Below are 14774 nucleotides of genomic sequence, written 5' to 3'. Positions count from 1 at the left end.
CTGACAAACATACCTCTTTGATTAGGGCATCTTTCAGGGGTGCCACCATTGCAATACCCTGTCAACATGGAGAAAGTCTTCATATAGTTAAAAACATCAGAGAGACACACGATTTCACTGCAGTCAATATAAACATTCTTTTATAACATTTTGAGCAAAATTACTGTCTCGTTGTTGATACCAACAGTGATCGTTATGATATAGATAAAGAAAACAAACATGGGTTCCCACAAAGGGTCAGTAAAATATTTCCTAGATACTATTACTAGATAACTGCCAGTTGTCTTGTGGTCTGAGTTGACTGGATCAGGACCCTATCGGCGGGGTCGGCTTATGTACGAAACATACCATTTTGATACTAATTTTAAGGGTCAAGTTAGAGGGTTGGCTTATCTACGGTAATATACAGTGTTCTGACACAAATAGTCATCTTATACAAGAAGAATGTTCAACATCTATGATAAAAAGATGCAGCCAATTGTCAAGCTGAAATCTAAGAAACCTTGCAACAAACACCTCAAATGTCGACAAAACCAAAACTGTTTCAATGAGATAATAATAATAATAATAATATTTTTTTGCGCCTAGAATCCAATGCGATGCTGTTCTCTGGCGTTACATTATTACCCTGGCGGAATTGTGCATTCAAAGCTACTACGAAGTGCTCAGCGTGACCGTATAGGTCCGTACATCCGCTTTATTATGGTTATGATTATATATCCGTTCTACATTTCTTCACTTAAGAGAATGGTCGAGGAGTTGGTTGGGCGCACTTAACACTGTGAATACGGTACATTGAATATTGGAATGAACCACATTTCATTACCCACAACCATAGCTTGACACTGAAACGCTGTTATAGTTTGTTTGTTTAAGAGTTTAGTTTTATGCCGCACTCAGCAACAAGCAAGCAATATGACAGTGGTCTGTAAATAACCAAGTCTGGACCAGGCAATCAAGTGATTGACATAATGATAACAAGAGTAATCAGAAGATGACATATCCCCCCGGCCCCCACATCTTTGAAAGAACAAATCATCTGACAGTTACTAAAAGTCCAGCTTGATTTTAGACTAAGTGCAAATCGTTTCCATGGAAATCATGAAAAAAATGAATGACAAAAATCTGCAAATAGCAAAAGGCACCACTTCAAGATCTGCCTCACATATCTGCCAAGTTTTGCTGAAAGATATTAAGAAGGTTTCGCGTTTTGCTCAGGAAACAAAACCTACCCCTCCCTCATGAGACTAAGTCCGAATTGTTTCCATGGAAACTGAGAAAATACTAAATCACAAAAATTTGCAAATAGCAAAAGGCACCACTTCAAGATCTGCCTCACATATCTGCCAAGTTTTGCTGAAAGATATTGAGAAGTTTTCGAGTTGTGCTCCGGAAACAAAACCCACCCCTCACTTTGGGGACTATCGTTTCCATGGAAACTGGGAAAAATAAAAATGCCAAAAATCTGCAAATAGCAAAAGGCACCACTTAAGGTTATGTTTGATATATCTACCAAGTTTTGTTGAAATATATTGAACGGTTCTTGAGTTATACTCTGGAAACGAAGCCCACCCTCCCTTTTGGGATTAAGTCTGAATCGTTTCCATGAAAATCGGGAAAAATAAATATGCCAAAATTCTGCCAAATAGCAAAAGGCACCACTTTGGCGTCTGCCTCACATATCTGCCAAGTTTTGCTGAAAGATATTAAGAAGTTTTCCAGTTGTGACCCGGAAACGAAACCCACCCCTTCATTTTGAGATTAAGTCCGAAGCATTTCCATGGAAACCGAGAAAATAATAAATCACAAATATCTGCAAATAGCAAAAGGCACCACTTTGGGATCTGCCTCACATATCTGCCAAGTTTTGCTGAAAGATATTAAGAAGTTTTCGAGTTGTGCTCCGGAAACGAAGCCCACTCCTCACTTTTGAAAAATGCCAAAAATCTGCCAATAGCAAAAGGCACAACTTTAGGATCTGTTTGATATATCTACCAAGTTTTGTTGAAAAAATATTATATGGTTTTTGAGTTATGCTCTGGAAACGAAGCCAACCCCTCACTTTTGGGACTATGTCCGAATCGTTTCCATGGAAACCGGGAAAAATAAATATGCCAAAATTCTGCCAAATAGCAAAAGGCACCACTTTGGCGTCTGCCTCACATATCTGCCAAGTTTTGCTGAAAGATATTAAGAAGTTTTCCAGTTGTGACCCGGAAACGAAACCCACCCCTTCATTTTGAGATTAAGTCCGAAGCATTTCCATGGAAACCGAGAAAATAATAAATCACAAATATCTGCAAATAGCAAAAGGCACCACTTTGGGCTCTGACTCACATATCTGCCAAGTTTTGCTGAAAGATATTAAGAAGTTTTCGAGTTGTGCTCCGGAAACAAAGCCCACTCCTCACTTTTGAAAAATGCCAAACATCTGCCAATAGCAAAAGGCACAACTTTAGGATCTGTTTGATATATCTACCAAGTTTTGTAGAAAAATTTTATACGGTTTTTGAGTTATGCTCTGGAAACGAAGCCCACCCCTCACTTTTGGGACTATGTCCGAATCGTTTCCATGGAAACAAGGAAAAATAAAAATGCCAAAAATCTGCAAATAGCAAAAGGCACCACTTAAGGTTCTGTTTGATATATCTACCAAGTCTTGTTGAAAAATATTAAGCTGTTTTTGAGTTATGCTCCGGAAACGAAGCCCACCCTTCTTTAAGACTAAGTCCAAAACGTTGCCATGGAAACCGAGAAAAATAAAAATGACAATAATCTGTAAATAGCAAAAGGCACCACCTTAGGTTATGTTTGACATATCTACCAATTTTTGTTGAAAAATATCAAACGGTCTTTGAGTTATGCTCCAGAAACAAAATGATTATGGACGTACGGACAGACGGACGAGGCGACAACTATATCCCCCCCGCATTACATGCCGGTGGGATAATAATGGATTTCTATGGCGCCTGGTATCCAACATGAAGCTGTTCAACAGCGCATAACAAAGTCCAGTAGGGATTATAACCCCGGATAACCCAAGCTGTGAGGCACCAGAAGGCTAATAATGTGACTTATCACACTGGGTACCCATTTTCTGCTAGAAGACATAACGAGCCTGACCAACCGATCTCATTATGACAAGCAAGGGTTGAAAGCAACATGTACAATAGGCACAAGTTGTCAGATCTCATTATGACAAGCAAGGGTTGAAAGCAGCATGTACAATAGGCACAAGTTGTCAGATCTCATTACGACAAGCAAGGGTTGAAAGCAGCATGTACAATAGGCACAAGTTGTCAGATCTCATTATGACAAGCAAGGGTTGAAAGCAACATGTACAATAGGCACAAGTTGTCAGATCTCATTATGACAAGCAAGGGTTGAAAGCAGCATGTACAATAGGCACAAGTTGTCAGATCTCATTACGACAAGCAAGGGTTGAAAGCAGCATGTACAATAGGCACAAGTTGTCAGGTTTCATTACGACAAGCAAGGGTTGAAAGCAGCATGTACAATAGGCACAAGTTGTCAGATCTCATTACGACAAGCAAGGGTTGAAAGCAACATGTACAATAGGCACAAGTTGTCAGATCTCATTACGACAAGCAAGGGTTGAAAGCAGCATGTACAATAGGCACAAGTTGTCAGATCTCATTACGACAAGCAAGGGTTGAAAGCAGCATGTACAATAGGCACAAGTTGTCAGATCTCATTATGACAAGCAAGGTTTGAAAGCAGCATGTACAATAGGCACAAGTTGTCACAGGGGACAGGGATGAGGTGGCCTAAATGTGTTCTGGTTGATGTGACAGGGATGAGGTTGTCTACTTGTGTTCTAGTGGATAGGACAGGGATGAGGTGGCCTAAATGTGTTTTGGTGGATGGGACAGGGATGAGGTGGCCTAAATGTGTTCAGGTTGATGTGACAGGGATGAGGTGGTCTACTTGTGTTCTGGTGGATGTGACAGGGATGAGGTGGCCTAAATGTGTTCTGGTGGATGGGACAGGGATGACGTGGCCTACCTGTGTTCTGGTGGATGGGACAGGGATGAGGTGGCCTACCTGTATTCTGGTTGATGTGACAGGGATGAGGTGGCCTAAATGTGTTCAGGTTGATGTGACAGGGATGAGGTGGTCTACTTGTGTTCTGGTGGATGTGACAGGGATGAGCTGGCCTACCTGTGTTCTGGTTGATGGGACAGGGATGAGGTGGCCTACCTCTGTTCTGGTGGATGTGACAGGGATGAGGTGGCCTACCTGTGTTCTGGGGGATGTGACAGGGATGAGGTGGCCTAAATGTGTTCAGGTTGATGTGACAGGGATGAGGTGGTCTACTTGTGTTCTGGTGGATGTGACAGGGATGAGCTGGCCTAAATGTGTTCTGGTTGATGGGACAGGGATGACGAGGCCGACCTGTGTTCTGGTGGATGTGACAGGGATGAGGTGGCCTACCTGTGTTCTGGGGGATGTGACAGGGATGAGGTGGCCTAAATGTGTTCTGGTGGATGGGACAGGGATGAGGTGGCCGAACTGTGTTTTTGGGGATGGGACAGGGATGAGGTGGCCGACCTGTGTTCTGGTTGATGGGACAGGCATGAGGTGGCCTAAATGTGTTCTGGTGGATGGGACAGGGAGGAGGTGGCCTACCTGTGTTCTGGTTGATGGGACAGGGATGAGGTGGCCTAAATGTGTTCTGGTGGATGGGACAGGGAGGAGGTGGCCTACCTGTGTTCTGGTTGATTGGACAGGCATGAGGTGGCCTAAATGTGTTCTGGTTGATGGGACAGGGAGGAGGTGGCCTACCTGTGTTCTGGTTGATGGGACAGGGATGAGGTGGCCTACCTCTGTTCTGGTGGATGGGACAGGGATGAGGTGGCTTACCTGTGTTCTGGTGGATGTGACAGGGATGAGGTGGACTAACTGTGTTCAGGTTGATATGACAGGGATGAGGTGGCCTACCTGTGTTCTGGTTGATGGGACAGGGATTAGGTGGCCTACCTGTGTTCTGGGGGATGTGACAGGGATGAGGTGGCCTAAATGTGTTCAGGTTGATGTGACAGGGATGAGGTGGTCTACTTGTGTTCTGGTGGATGGGACAGGGATGAGGTGGCCTAAATGTGTTCTGGTTGATGGGACAGGGATGGCGCGGCCTACCTGTGTTCTGGTGGATGTGACAGGGATGAGGTGGCCTACCTGTGTTCTGGGGGATGTGACAGGGATTAGGTGGCCTAAATGTGTTCTGGTGGATGGGACAGGGATGAGGTGGCCGAACTGTGTTCTGGTGGATGGGACAGGGATGAGGTGGCCTACCTGTGTTCTGGGGGATGTGACAGGGATGAGGTGGCCTACCTGTGTTCTGGTTGATGGGACAGGCATGAGGTGGCCTACCTGTGTTCTGGTTGATGGGACAGGGATTAGGTGGCCTACCTGTGTCCTGGTTGATGGGACAGGGATGAGGTGGCCTACCTGTGTTCTGGTGGATGGGACAGGGATGAGGTGGCCTACCTGTGTTCTGGTGGATGGGACAGGGATGAGGTGGCCTACCTGTGTTCTGGTTGATGGGACAGGGATGAGGTGGCCTACCTGTGTTCTGGTTGATGGGACAGGGATGAGGTGGTCTACCTGTGTTCTGGGGGATGTGACAGGGATGAGGTGGCCTACCTGTGTTCTCGTTGTTTGGACATGGTTGATCTTGGCTCCCACTTGTGTGATTGATCTGTGAGTAGGGTGGGGGCTGAGTAGACGGATGGCCGCCACCACTGTCTGTACTGTCACGGGAGATGGATGAATTGGACGGCATTCGCGTGGGACCTGTTTCTTGAAAGAGTTTTTTTCAGTTAGAACATTGACATAACATGATATTTTTATTATGGACTAATACTCCTGAGCTTACTTGACAAAGGAATTTCACTAAGTCGCAGGGCTAAAGTTGTAGACTGGATGTGTTTGTTTCTGAATATTACAGAACTCTCAATCAAGTCACTGAGCCTATGATTTAGCATTTCAAATGAGACAGGAGTGAGCTAAAAACTGGGATATTCACATTAATGTCCTGATGCAGTTTTGGCTTGGGATAGTCACACTCACATTTCCTGATTCACATAATGATTTTAATTATGTTGCTGGTGAACCCACAAGTATTGCTATAGTGCCTGGTGAACCCACAAGTACAGGTATAGTGTCTGGTGAACCCACAAGTACAGGTATAGTGCCTAGTGAACTCACAAGTACAGGTATAGTACCTAGTGAACCCACAAGTACAGGTATAGTGCCTGGTGAACCCACAAGTGCAGGTATAGTACCTGGTGAACTTACAAGTACAGGTATAGTGTCTGGTAAACCCACAAGTACAGGTATAGTGCCTAGTAAACCCACAAGTTCTGGTATAGTGCCTGGTGAACCCACAAGTACAGGTATAGTACCTGGTGAACTCACAAGCACAGGTATAGTACCTGGTGAACTCACAAGTACAGGTATAGTACTTGGTGAACTCACAAGCACAGGTATAGTGCCTGGTGAACCCACAAGTACAGGTATAGTACTTGGTGAACCCACAGGTACAGGTATAGTGTCTGGTGAGCCCACAAGCACAGGTATAGTACCTGGTGAACCCACAGGTACAGGTATAGCGTCTGGTGAACCCACAAGTACAGGTATAGTACCTGGTGAACTTACAAGTACAGGTATAGTACCAGGTGAACCCACCAGCACACGTATTGTGTCTGGTGACAGATCTTAAATGAGATGACTACAGTACAGACCAACAATAATCAGATATTAATGTCTTTTAGGTTTGCCACTATCAAATATATTTATCTGTTACCCACCATTAGTTCTCAATCTTCTGAACCACCACATACTTCCCAAAATTGTTATTATGGCAATCAAGATGAGTGCAACAAGAGTAATGAGGACGGTTGCCCAAGTTGGGAATCCAGGTAGTGACCTGAAACATATAAAGACAACCAAACTGTCACAGTGTTTCCTAATCAGCAAAACAAAATTAATTTTCAATGTTGAAAGCAAAAAGAAATTGAAAATTTTAACTATAAATTGTATATTTATATACTTATCCTATCTCACGACTTGCACCTCTCTCTCTTCATTCGACCATGAGTGGAAACGAATTAAAACTTTGCTCAAGACCTACCTTGTCCCTCTCCCCGTGCTGTGCATGCCTTCCTGTCTCAGTCGTGCTCACTAGTCCATGACAACACGAGGCATGCGCAGTCCTCACCCACGTGATCACCTCACATACTCATTCTCGATCTTGGAGCCATAATAGGACAAAACCGGAACGGTGGTAATCTATGTAGTGGGGAGGTAGGGAGGGACTTTATCGCGTGAGATAGGATAAGTATATAAATATACAATTTATAGTTAAAATTTTCAAATTTTTAAACTTATCCTATCTCACGACTTGCACTTATCCCACGGTAGGAAGGTTGGTCATAGATTACCTGAACTTCAAGCGATAACAGCTAAGTGTTATGCCCAAACAACCGTAGGAAGCAACTACAAGGTAGGCCAATAACTACCAAGTTACTACGTGCGAGGGTTAGTTCGAACCCATTGACTTACTAAGGACAATTGCTCCCAGGGACCGAGATTCCCGAGCAATGTGGTGTTCAGTCACTACCTTCACAAAGTGAAAGGACGTAGCTTAACGAGTGTAATCAGTCGTATCGCCACGATTTCCAAGGTACCCCCGTAATAAAAGTCTAACGAATAGTATCGGGCCAGCCCCTGCTTCGAAACAACCCCCACAGACACCGTCCCGAGGAGGGTGAAAGAGAAATTGAATCGGTAAAACTCACAATTTTAACGTTCAGTACCACAACATCATCTTATGACTTCCACTACTTACCACAGTAAGATCACATAGATGTGTATAGGCACTTCGGAGCATGAACGCTACGAAGTGTAACACTTCGGGAAGGACTCACTTCACTGACTTATTTACTCCATGGAGCAGAGGGCAGTAAGTGAGGTGGCGACTCTCTGTAGTCTCAAACAAATGAGAGGAGAAATCTAAATCCCCGAAGAAATAAAGACGTAAATCAGAAAAAGTTGTTCAGATTTATTCAGATTGTACACAAGCAGAAACGATCACGACTTGGGATCAACTCGACAATGGGATCCATTTAGCACCGGAGCACAAGGAAGTTCATTATCTGCGATGTTGTGCCGCTGATAACTGCTGGGCAAGGACGAGTGGTCCAAACTGATGAAGGCCTTGAATATCCGTCACCGACACATCTCTGAGGTAATGAGACAAAAAGACCGTGTCAGATCGCCAAAAACAACCCTCCATTAAGGCAGTTAACGAGCAGTTGCTATGCAACGCCATAGTAGAAGCCAATGCCCTGGTTTCATGAGGGTTGACTGCCGTAGGTGGTGGCAAACCGGCAAAAGTGTAGGCTCGTAGTATTGTAGCTCGTAGCCAATATGAGAGTGTTGTGCAAGAGACTTCCGCCTTGGAAGTAGTAGACAAGGGTATAAATAGTCTCTTACGCAGACGGCGGCGCTCTTGCGATGCTTTAAGGTAAATGCGAAGTGCTCTGACTGGACAAAGAGACAGATCTTCGACATCAGCTGGACCCAATATGGTAGTCAAAGGCGGGATTGTAAAAAGACGATCAGGTTGACCCGGCAACTGGTTCTTTGCGACAAAATCCCAGCGCAATCCCAAAATTACCTTGTCATGTCTACTCTGTTCAAAACGGACACGGTTGACATCTAGAGCATGCAGTTCTGATATACGTGCCGCTGTGGCCAAGGCAATAAGAAAAAAGGTCTTGAATGAAACCTGTTCAAATTCCTTGTCCTGTAAGGGTTCATAATGCTCGGACACTAAGTGGCGCAGGACCACGGATAAGTCCCAAGCTGGTGGACGAAATTTCCTGGATTGGTCGGCTAGCTTAAAAGAACAAAGTAAGTACTGCAGTTCCGGTACTGTCGAAACCTTCGTACCAGAAGTCATGGCTAGGACCGAATTAAGAGTCGCCAAGTAGGTGGCTAAAGTGGAACCCTTGAGTTTCCTTGTAGCCTGCAAATGTTGTAAAAATTCCGCAACAACCTGGGGCAAAGCAGTAGTAGGGGAAGCGATCCCTCTGACCCGACAATAACATTCAAATTTCTTCCACTTATCGTCATACAAAGAACGTGTAGACGTACGATGAGCTGCAGTGATAGCTGAGGCCACTCTGAGAATAACCTTTGGCTATTAGTGATTTCTGCAAATGTGCCATACGTGAAGATTGAACGTCTGTGGTGACTCGTGATACACGCCCAAGTGCGGATGAACTAGTAGGTCGTCCCGCACGGGAAGAGGAATGCTGCTTCGACTGACTAGACTTTTTAGGCTGACGAACCAACTTCTCGCTGGCCAAAATGGCGCTACCAAAAGCAGTTGTACTTTGTGAGTTAACAGAATTTTCTGAATGACCTTGTGAAGTAGAGCCGGAGGTGGAAACGCATAAGCGTAGAGACCTTCCCAGGGAATGGCCAAGGCGTTGTGATCCCAAGCTAGTGGATCTGGAATTGGAGATACGAATCTCGGCAGTTGGGAGTTGAACAGAGTGGCAAACAGGTCGGTACTCGGGCGAGAGATCGGGTAAATTATCGTCCAAAACGACGGGCGACTGGAACGAGACAGAGCGTCGGCAATCACGTTCTTTGTTCCGGGAATGTGCCTGGCTCTTGCGACGATGTTGAGAGAATCTATCAGAAGATAGAAACGAAACGTCCACTGTAGGAGTGCTGCTGAACCCGTCGACCCCAGGTGATTGATGTACCACACTACCGTCGAGTTGTCGGACTGGATCAGCAGGTGAGACATCTTGAGTAGAACCGCCCAGTGCTGAATCGCCAGTAATACTGCCTTGAACTCCAGAATGTTTATGTGGAGTGACTTGTCTTCGGACGACCACTGCCCTGCCACTCAATGCTGAAGGAAGTGGGCGCCCCAACCTTCTAGAGAAGCGTCCACAAACAACTGATGGGTTGGACTGAAGGGCACCAAAGAGACGCCGGCGCAAACATTCTGTACGTTGAGCCACCAATGCAGAACTGGACGTAGTTCCTTGGGTAACCGAATCAACACCTGAGGGTTGTTGGTTTGAAGATGAGGGCGCAGAAATAACTGAAGTGGGCGAAGCTGCAGTTGACCTCTGTAATTCAGAGCCTGAGCTGACGTTAAGACGCCCAGCAACTCCTGCCACTGGCGTAGAGTTCTGGGGTGATCCAAGGCTAGCGGAACCAGACGCTGAATTTTGGTCCACCTGTCCTGGGGAACAAACAACTTGGCTTGTTCTTTGTCGAAGATTGGTCCTATGAACTGAAGTCTGCGAGCCGGTGTTAACTCCGACTTCTCATAATTGAGGAGCCACCCTAACTGTTTGATCACCTGATGGTGAACTCCCGATGGATTTGAAGAACGATTGGATCCTGTTGTGCCTGAATACAATCGTCGATATAGCTTTCGAAGGTCACTCCCCGAGAATGTAGGAAACTGCTGATGGGTTTGGTCACCCGAGTAAAAAGCCACGGGGCCGTAGAGATTCCAAATGGAAGGACGTTTCATTGGAAGTGATGGCCCCCGTAGGTGAACCTTAAATATTCCCGATGATCTGGGTGAATCGGAATGTGCAGGTATGCGTCTTGAAGATCGAGGGATATGAGGAAATCCCCTTTCTTCAAAATTGAGTGGAGAAGACTGACTGATACCATGCGAAAATGAGGTGGTTGTTGCAGGAACTGAGCGTTGAATGTCTTCATATTGAAGATGAGACGCAGCTTGCTGGAGTTTTTCTTTGGCACCAGAAAAATCGGGGAGTAAAATCCTGGAGTTATGCACACCTGATCTAGGTGTTCTATCGCATGTTTCTCCAGTAGAGTTTGGATTGTAGTCAAAAGGACTGCAGCCCGATCAAGAGGATATATTTGCTGCAAGGGTTGAATGGTGAGGGGTGGATCCCCGACCACAGGCAGTCGATAGCCGTGAATGAGAGTCATTGTGACAAATGGATCTCCCAGAAACTCCCAGTTGGGAGCAAACAGACCTAACCTCCCTCCTACAGGTGAGGGGTGGATCCCCGACCACAGGCAGTCGATAGCCGTGAATGAGAGTCATTGTGACAAATGGATCTCCCAGAAACTCCCAGTTGGGAGCAAACAGACCTAACCTCCCTCCTACAGGGGAATCGAACACTGGAACCACCGGATCCGGCAGAACCAATCCGAGCTCTGACTTCCGTGAGTCACTGTTTGGATTGTCTATGTCCAGTTCCAGTGTCAGGTCGATAGGGGCGATGTGCTGCAGAACCACGAAATGGCCTCCTGCTTCTAGCACGTGCTTGAGAAGGCGCCGTGCCTTTCATACAGTCCCGGAGGTCTGGGTTAGAAGGGGTAAATTGTGCGGTTCGGCAATGCCGCATAGAATCTTGGAGCTGAATTTTTTGCAATTCCAAGAGATCGACAGATACTTGAAATTGGTTAAGACAGTCCACCTTGGATGTGACTTCTGCAATGGCCCACTGAACACCATATCCCCCGACCATGGTTGACGAAATAATTCAGCCTTGAATCTATCTTCCCATGAGGAGAAATTCAACAGACCCCGTCGCCGTATTGCAAGTAAATAGCCAAAAAAATGAGACAACTGCTCGAAGACCACCTGGAATTGGTCTAAAATCAGAGTCATACTACCCCTGATGTATGCGTCCTGGTCCGTATAGGCATGATTGACAGCCTCCGCCACAGTGTCAACAGCTGAAATAATGCAGCTAATGGCAGGGATAGTATGGCGAACCGTAGTATCTAAATGAGCCAATTCCCTGTCTTCCACCAAATACGGCGAAATGGAACGCTTGCCACAGACCATGGAAATGTCATCATCGACTGAAGGTGCCGCTGACCAAAGTTTCACACCATGAGTATGTGCCGTCGATGGTCTGAACCTTGAAGCAGACAAACCATCCTTCGTCCTTCTAAGCTTGTTGAAAGCCGCGTCAAGAGAAGAAGGCAATTGTTGAAGACATGGATGCAAAGGAAGTGTGATACTGGCAACATCTCTATTAGTCATGGCATAAGACGTGGCCAATTCATCTGGAGATTTACTAAGAGGTAGCTGAAGTTTTTCAACTATCCAGGCTAGCACGTGAGCCGGTTCAACAACATCAAAACTGCCATCAGGAGTGGAGATGTCTGATTGCCCAGGTGAAGGGAAAGTAGTCTGAGATCGAGTCCGATCCCTCAAATCCCCAGAACGATTATTGCTAAGTACGCCAGACGATTGTTGAACATGTGAGGATGAGCGACACTGATTCCAAGCCGACGTAACGGCACGAAGCATGGTATCTAAATCCGGCGCTGGAGAGGAATCAATAGCAGGATTCCAAGACTCAGCAATAATCTGTGACCGCGGCAAAGTAGAAGTGGAATGGCGTCAAGGTGAACGCTGATCCACTGATCCATGTAAAGGCACTGACCGTAAGACGTTACTAGCACTAGGCTGGCTAGAGGGGATATTCTGATTCACCTGAGGTTAATGAGACCGACTTCTATTATCCCTCTGACGCCAAGCGGTTAGGCGAACCGGATGGAAATGGCGAACCACTTCGACTAGGTGAGACTGAACGACTACGGGAATCAAAACACTGTGGTGAGTCGAACGGAAGCACATGTTGAGGTGAGTTGAGTCGGGAATGTGAACCGGTTCGTCCTGGTGAACCTATTTGAGTAAGTGAAACAGTACGGCCAGAGGAACCCATTCACTACATGAATCAGTTTGATCAACTGAACTCATTCGAGGATGTTGTGGTGAGCCGGTTCAGCATGGTGAGCCGGCTCGGCAGGGTGAGTCGGTTCGGCAAGGTGAGCCGGCTCGGGAAAGTGAACGAGACCTCGAAAGACTCCTCCAAGCCGTGGAAATAGGAGAGCGAGGACGTTCCAACCGCGCCGATCCCCACTTCTACGATGAATGCTTAGAAGTTCTCGAAGTCTGTGATCATTCCGAAGAAGCAGACCTACAAGATAATGTAGATCGCAGGTCTGGCGTAGAAGAAATATCGGTCATTACCACCCTGGTACGCTCATGAGAACTTAAACTGGGTGAGGGAAGCTCCCCTAAAAGCTTTCTGACGTTCTCAGATAAATAGGAATCCGACGAAGCGTCCATAAAATCTTCGTCAGGAGAGACGGGCGATTGAGAACAGTGAGGGTGGGGCGATCTAAGCATTGTTTCTTAGTGGGAGATGGACCAGACCCCGCAGAATTAGTCCTAGCCCTATCTGCCAAACGTCTGGCACAAGCACGTTTGTAAGATTTAAACGCCTCATTAGACAGACCTGAACACTTCGGACAGCGTGTGTCCCAGTCACAAACACCCACACAATCAACACACGATGTGTGTGGGTCCCATGCTGAAAATACTTTATTACAACGGGCGCAAAAATGAAATTTTTAGAGTAAAATTAATATTTTATACTTATCCTGACTCATGCTTATTGCTTGTCTTCTTCTTCTTGCGAACTTAGTGGAACAGTTGTATCTCCCAATTGAAGTTCCCTTCAATAAAAAATCACTCATTAGTACCCACCACGAGTTACCTCCCTTCCACAAGCTCGGGAACGAGGGCGTCACCTGAACCCATGTGCCTCACTCTCTCCTCATATACTGAGCCCAACATTTGAATTTTCAGGGAAATCCAAAGTGTTAAGTGGGGAGGACGGGAGGGCTGACCTCATGAGTCAGGATAAGTATAAAATATTAACTTTACTCCAAGAATTTCATATTTTTCCTTATCCTGACTCATGCTTATTGCTTATAGAATCCTACGGATTAGGATGTGGGATTATATATACTTTGGATTTTACTAATTAGTGATTTGAACTGAGATGATTGTAATAACCCTATGGGAACTTCATAAAGGCACTGAACTGAAGAATTCCTGCTGTAACTTATCAGCTGCCATATAAAGGTTATTACAATTTACTTATTATGATAAACGTATATATAACATTAATACAATGCTTAAGACTAATAGACTTAAGCTTGTTAATATGATAGCATAAACTCCTTAGAGTTTGTTAGCTAAAATACTTTTATGATATAAACATAGTACTGAGCTTAAGATATGATTAAACTTAAGCTATATATATAATAGCAAAAACTCCTCAGAGTTTATTAGCTAATATACTTTTATGAAGTAAACATAGTACTAAGCTTAAGATATGAATAAAACTTAAGCTATATATATAATAGCAAAACTTCGTAGAGTTTGTTAGCTAATATATTTTATGATGAGTATAGTACTGTGCTTAAGATAGAATTAACTTAAGCTACCTACATAGCCAAAAAAACTCTGTAGAGTTTGTTAGCTATTACATTTTATAATGTAACCATAATGCTTAAGATATGATGAACTTAAGCTAAGTATATAATAGTAAAAACTCTTTAGAGTTTGTTAGCTAATATACTTATATGATATAAACTTAGTACTGAGATTAAGATATGAATAAACTTAAGCTATATATATAATAGCAAAAACTCCGTAGAGTTTGTTAGCTAATATATTTTTATGATATGAGTATAGTACTGTGCTTAAGATATAATGAACTTAAGCTACATATACAATAGCAAAAACTCTCTAGAGTTTGTTAGCTAATATATTACTATGATATGAGTATAGTACTGTGTTTAAGATATAATGAACTTAAGCTACATATATAATAGCAAAAACAAACTCTGTAGAGTTTGTTAGCTAATAC

At 44.6% G+C, this 14774-nt stretch overlaps 1 protein-coding gene across 4 annotated transcripts in view; it reads right to left on the bottom strand.

Annotated features, from left to right (window-relative positions):
* The window catches only part of LOC124273088, a 36998-nt gene that overhangs the window by 7634 nt on the left and 14590 nt on the right, over positions 1–14774 (bottom strand). The window contains exons 9-11 of one of the 4 annotated variants that reach the window (XM_046708308.1): positions 6831–6941; positions 5665–5820; positions 14–58 (exon numbers count right to left, since the gene is read on the bottom strand). In XM_046708308.1, coding sequence (XP_046564264.1) covers positions 14–58; positions 5665–5820; positions 6831–6941 — 312 coding nt within the window. Of the gene's footprint in view, positions 1–13; positions 59–5664; positions 5821–6830; positions 6950–14774 lie in introns of all 4 variants that reach the window. The other 3 variants (XM_046708305.1, XM_046708306.1, XM_046708309.1) reach the window with 3 other exon arrangements.

The sequence above is a fragment of the Haliotis rubra genome, unplaced genomic scaffold (genome assembly GCF_003918875.1).
Source record: "Haliotis rubra isolate DU_JTF1 unplaced genomic scaffold, ASM391887v1 Scf176, whole genome shotgun sequence".
Taxonomy (NCBI): domain Eukaryota; kingdom Metazoa; phylum Mollusca; class Gastropoda; order Lepetellida; family Haliotidae; genus Haliotis; species Haliotis rubra.
The sequence above is the reverse complement of the archived record's forward strand: the minus strand, read 5'-3'. Positions and strand labels throughout refer to the sequence as shown.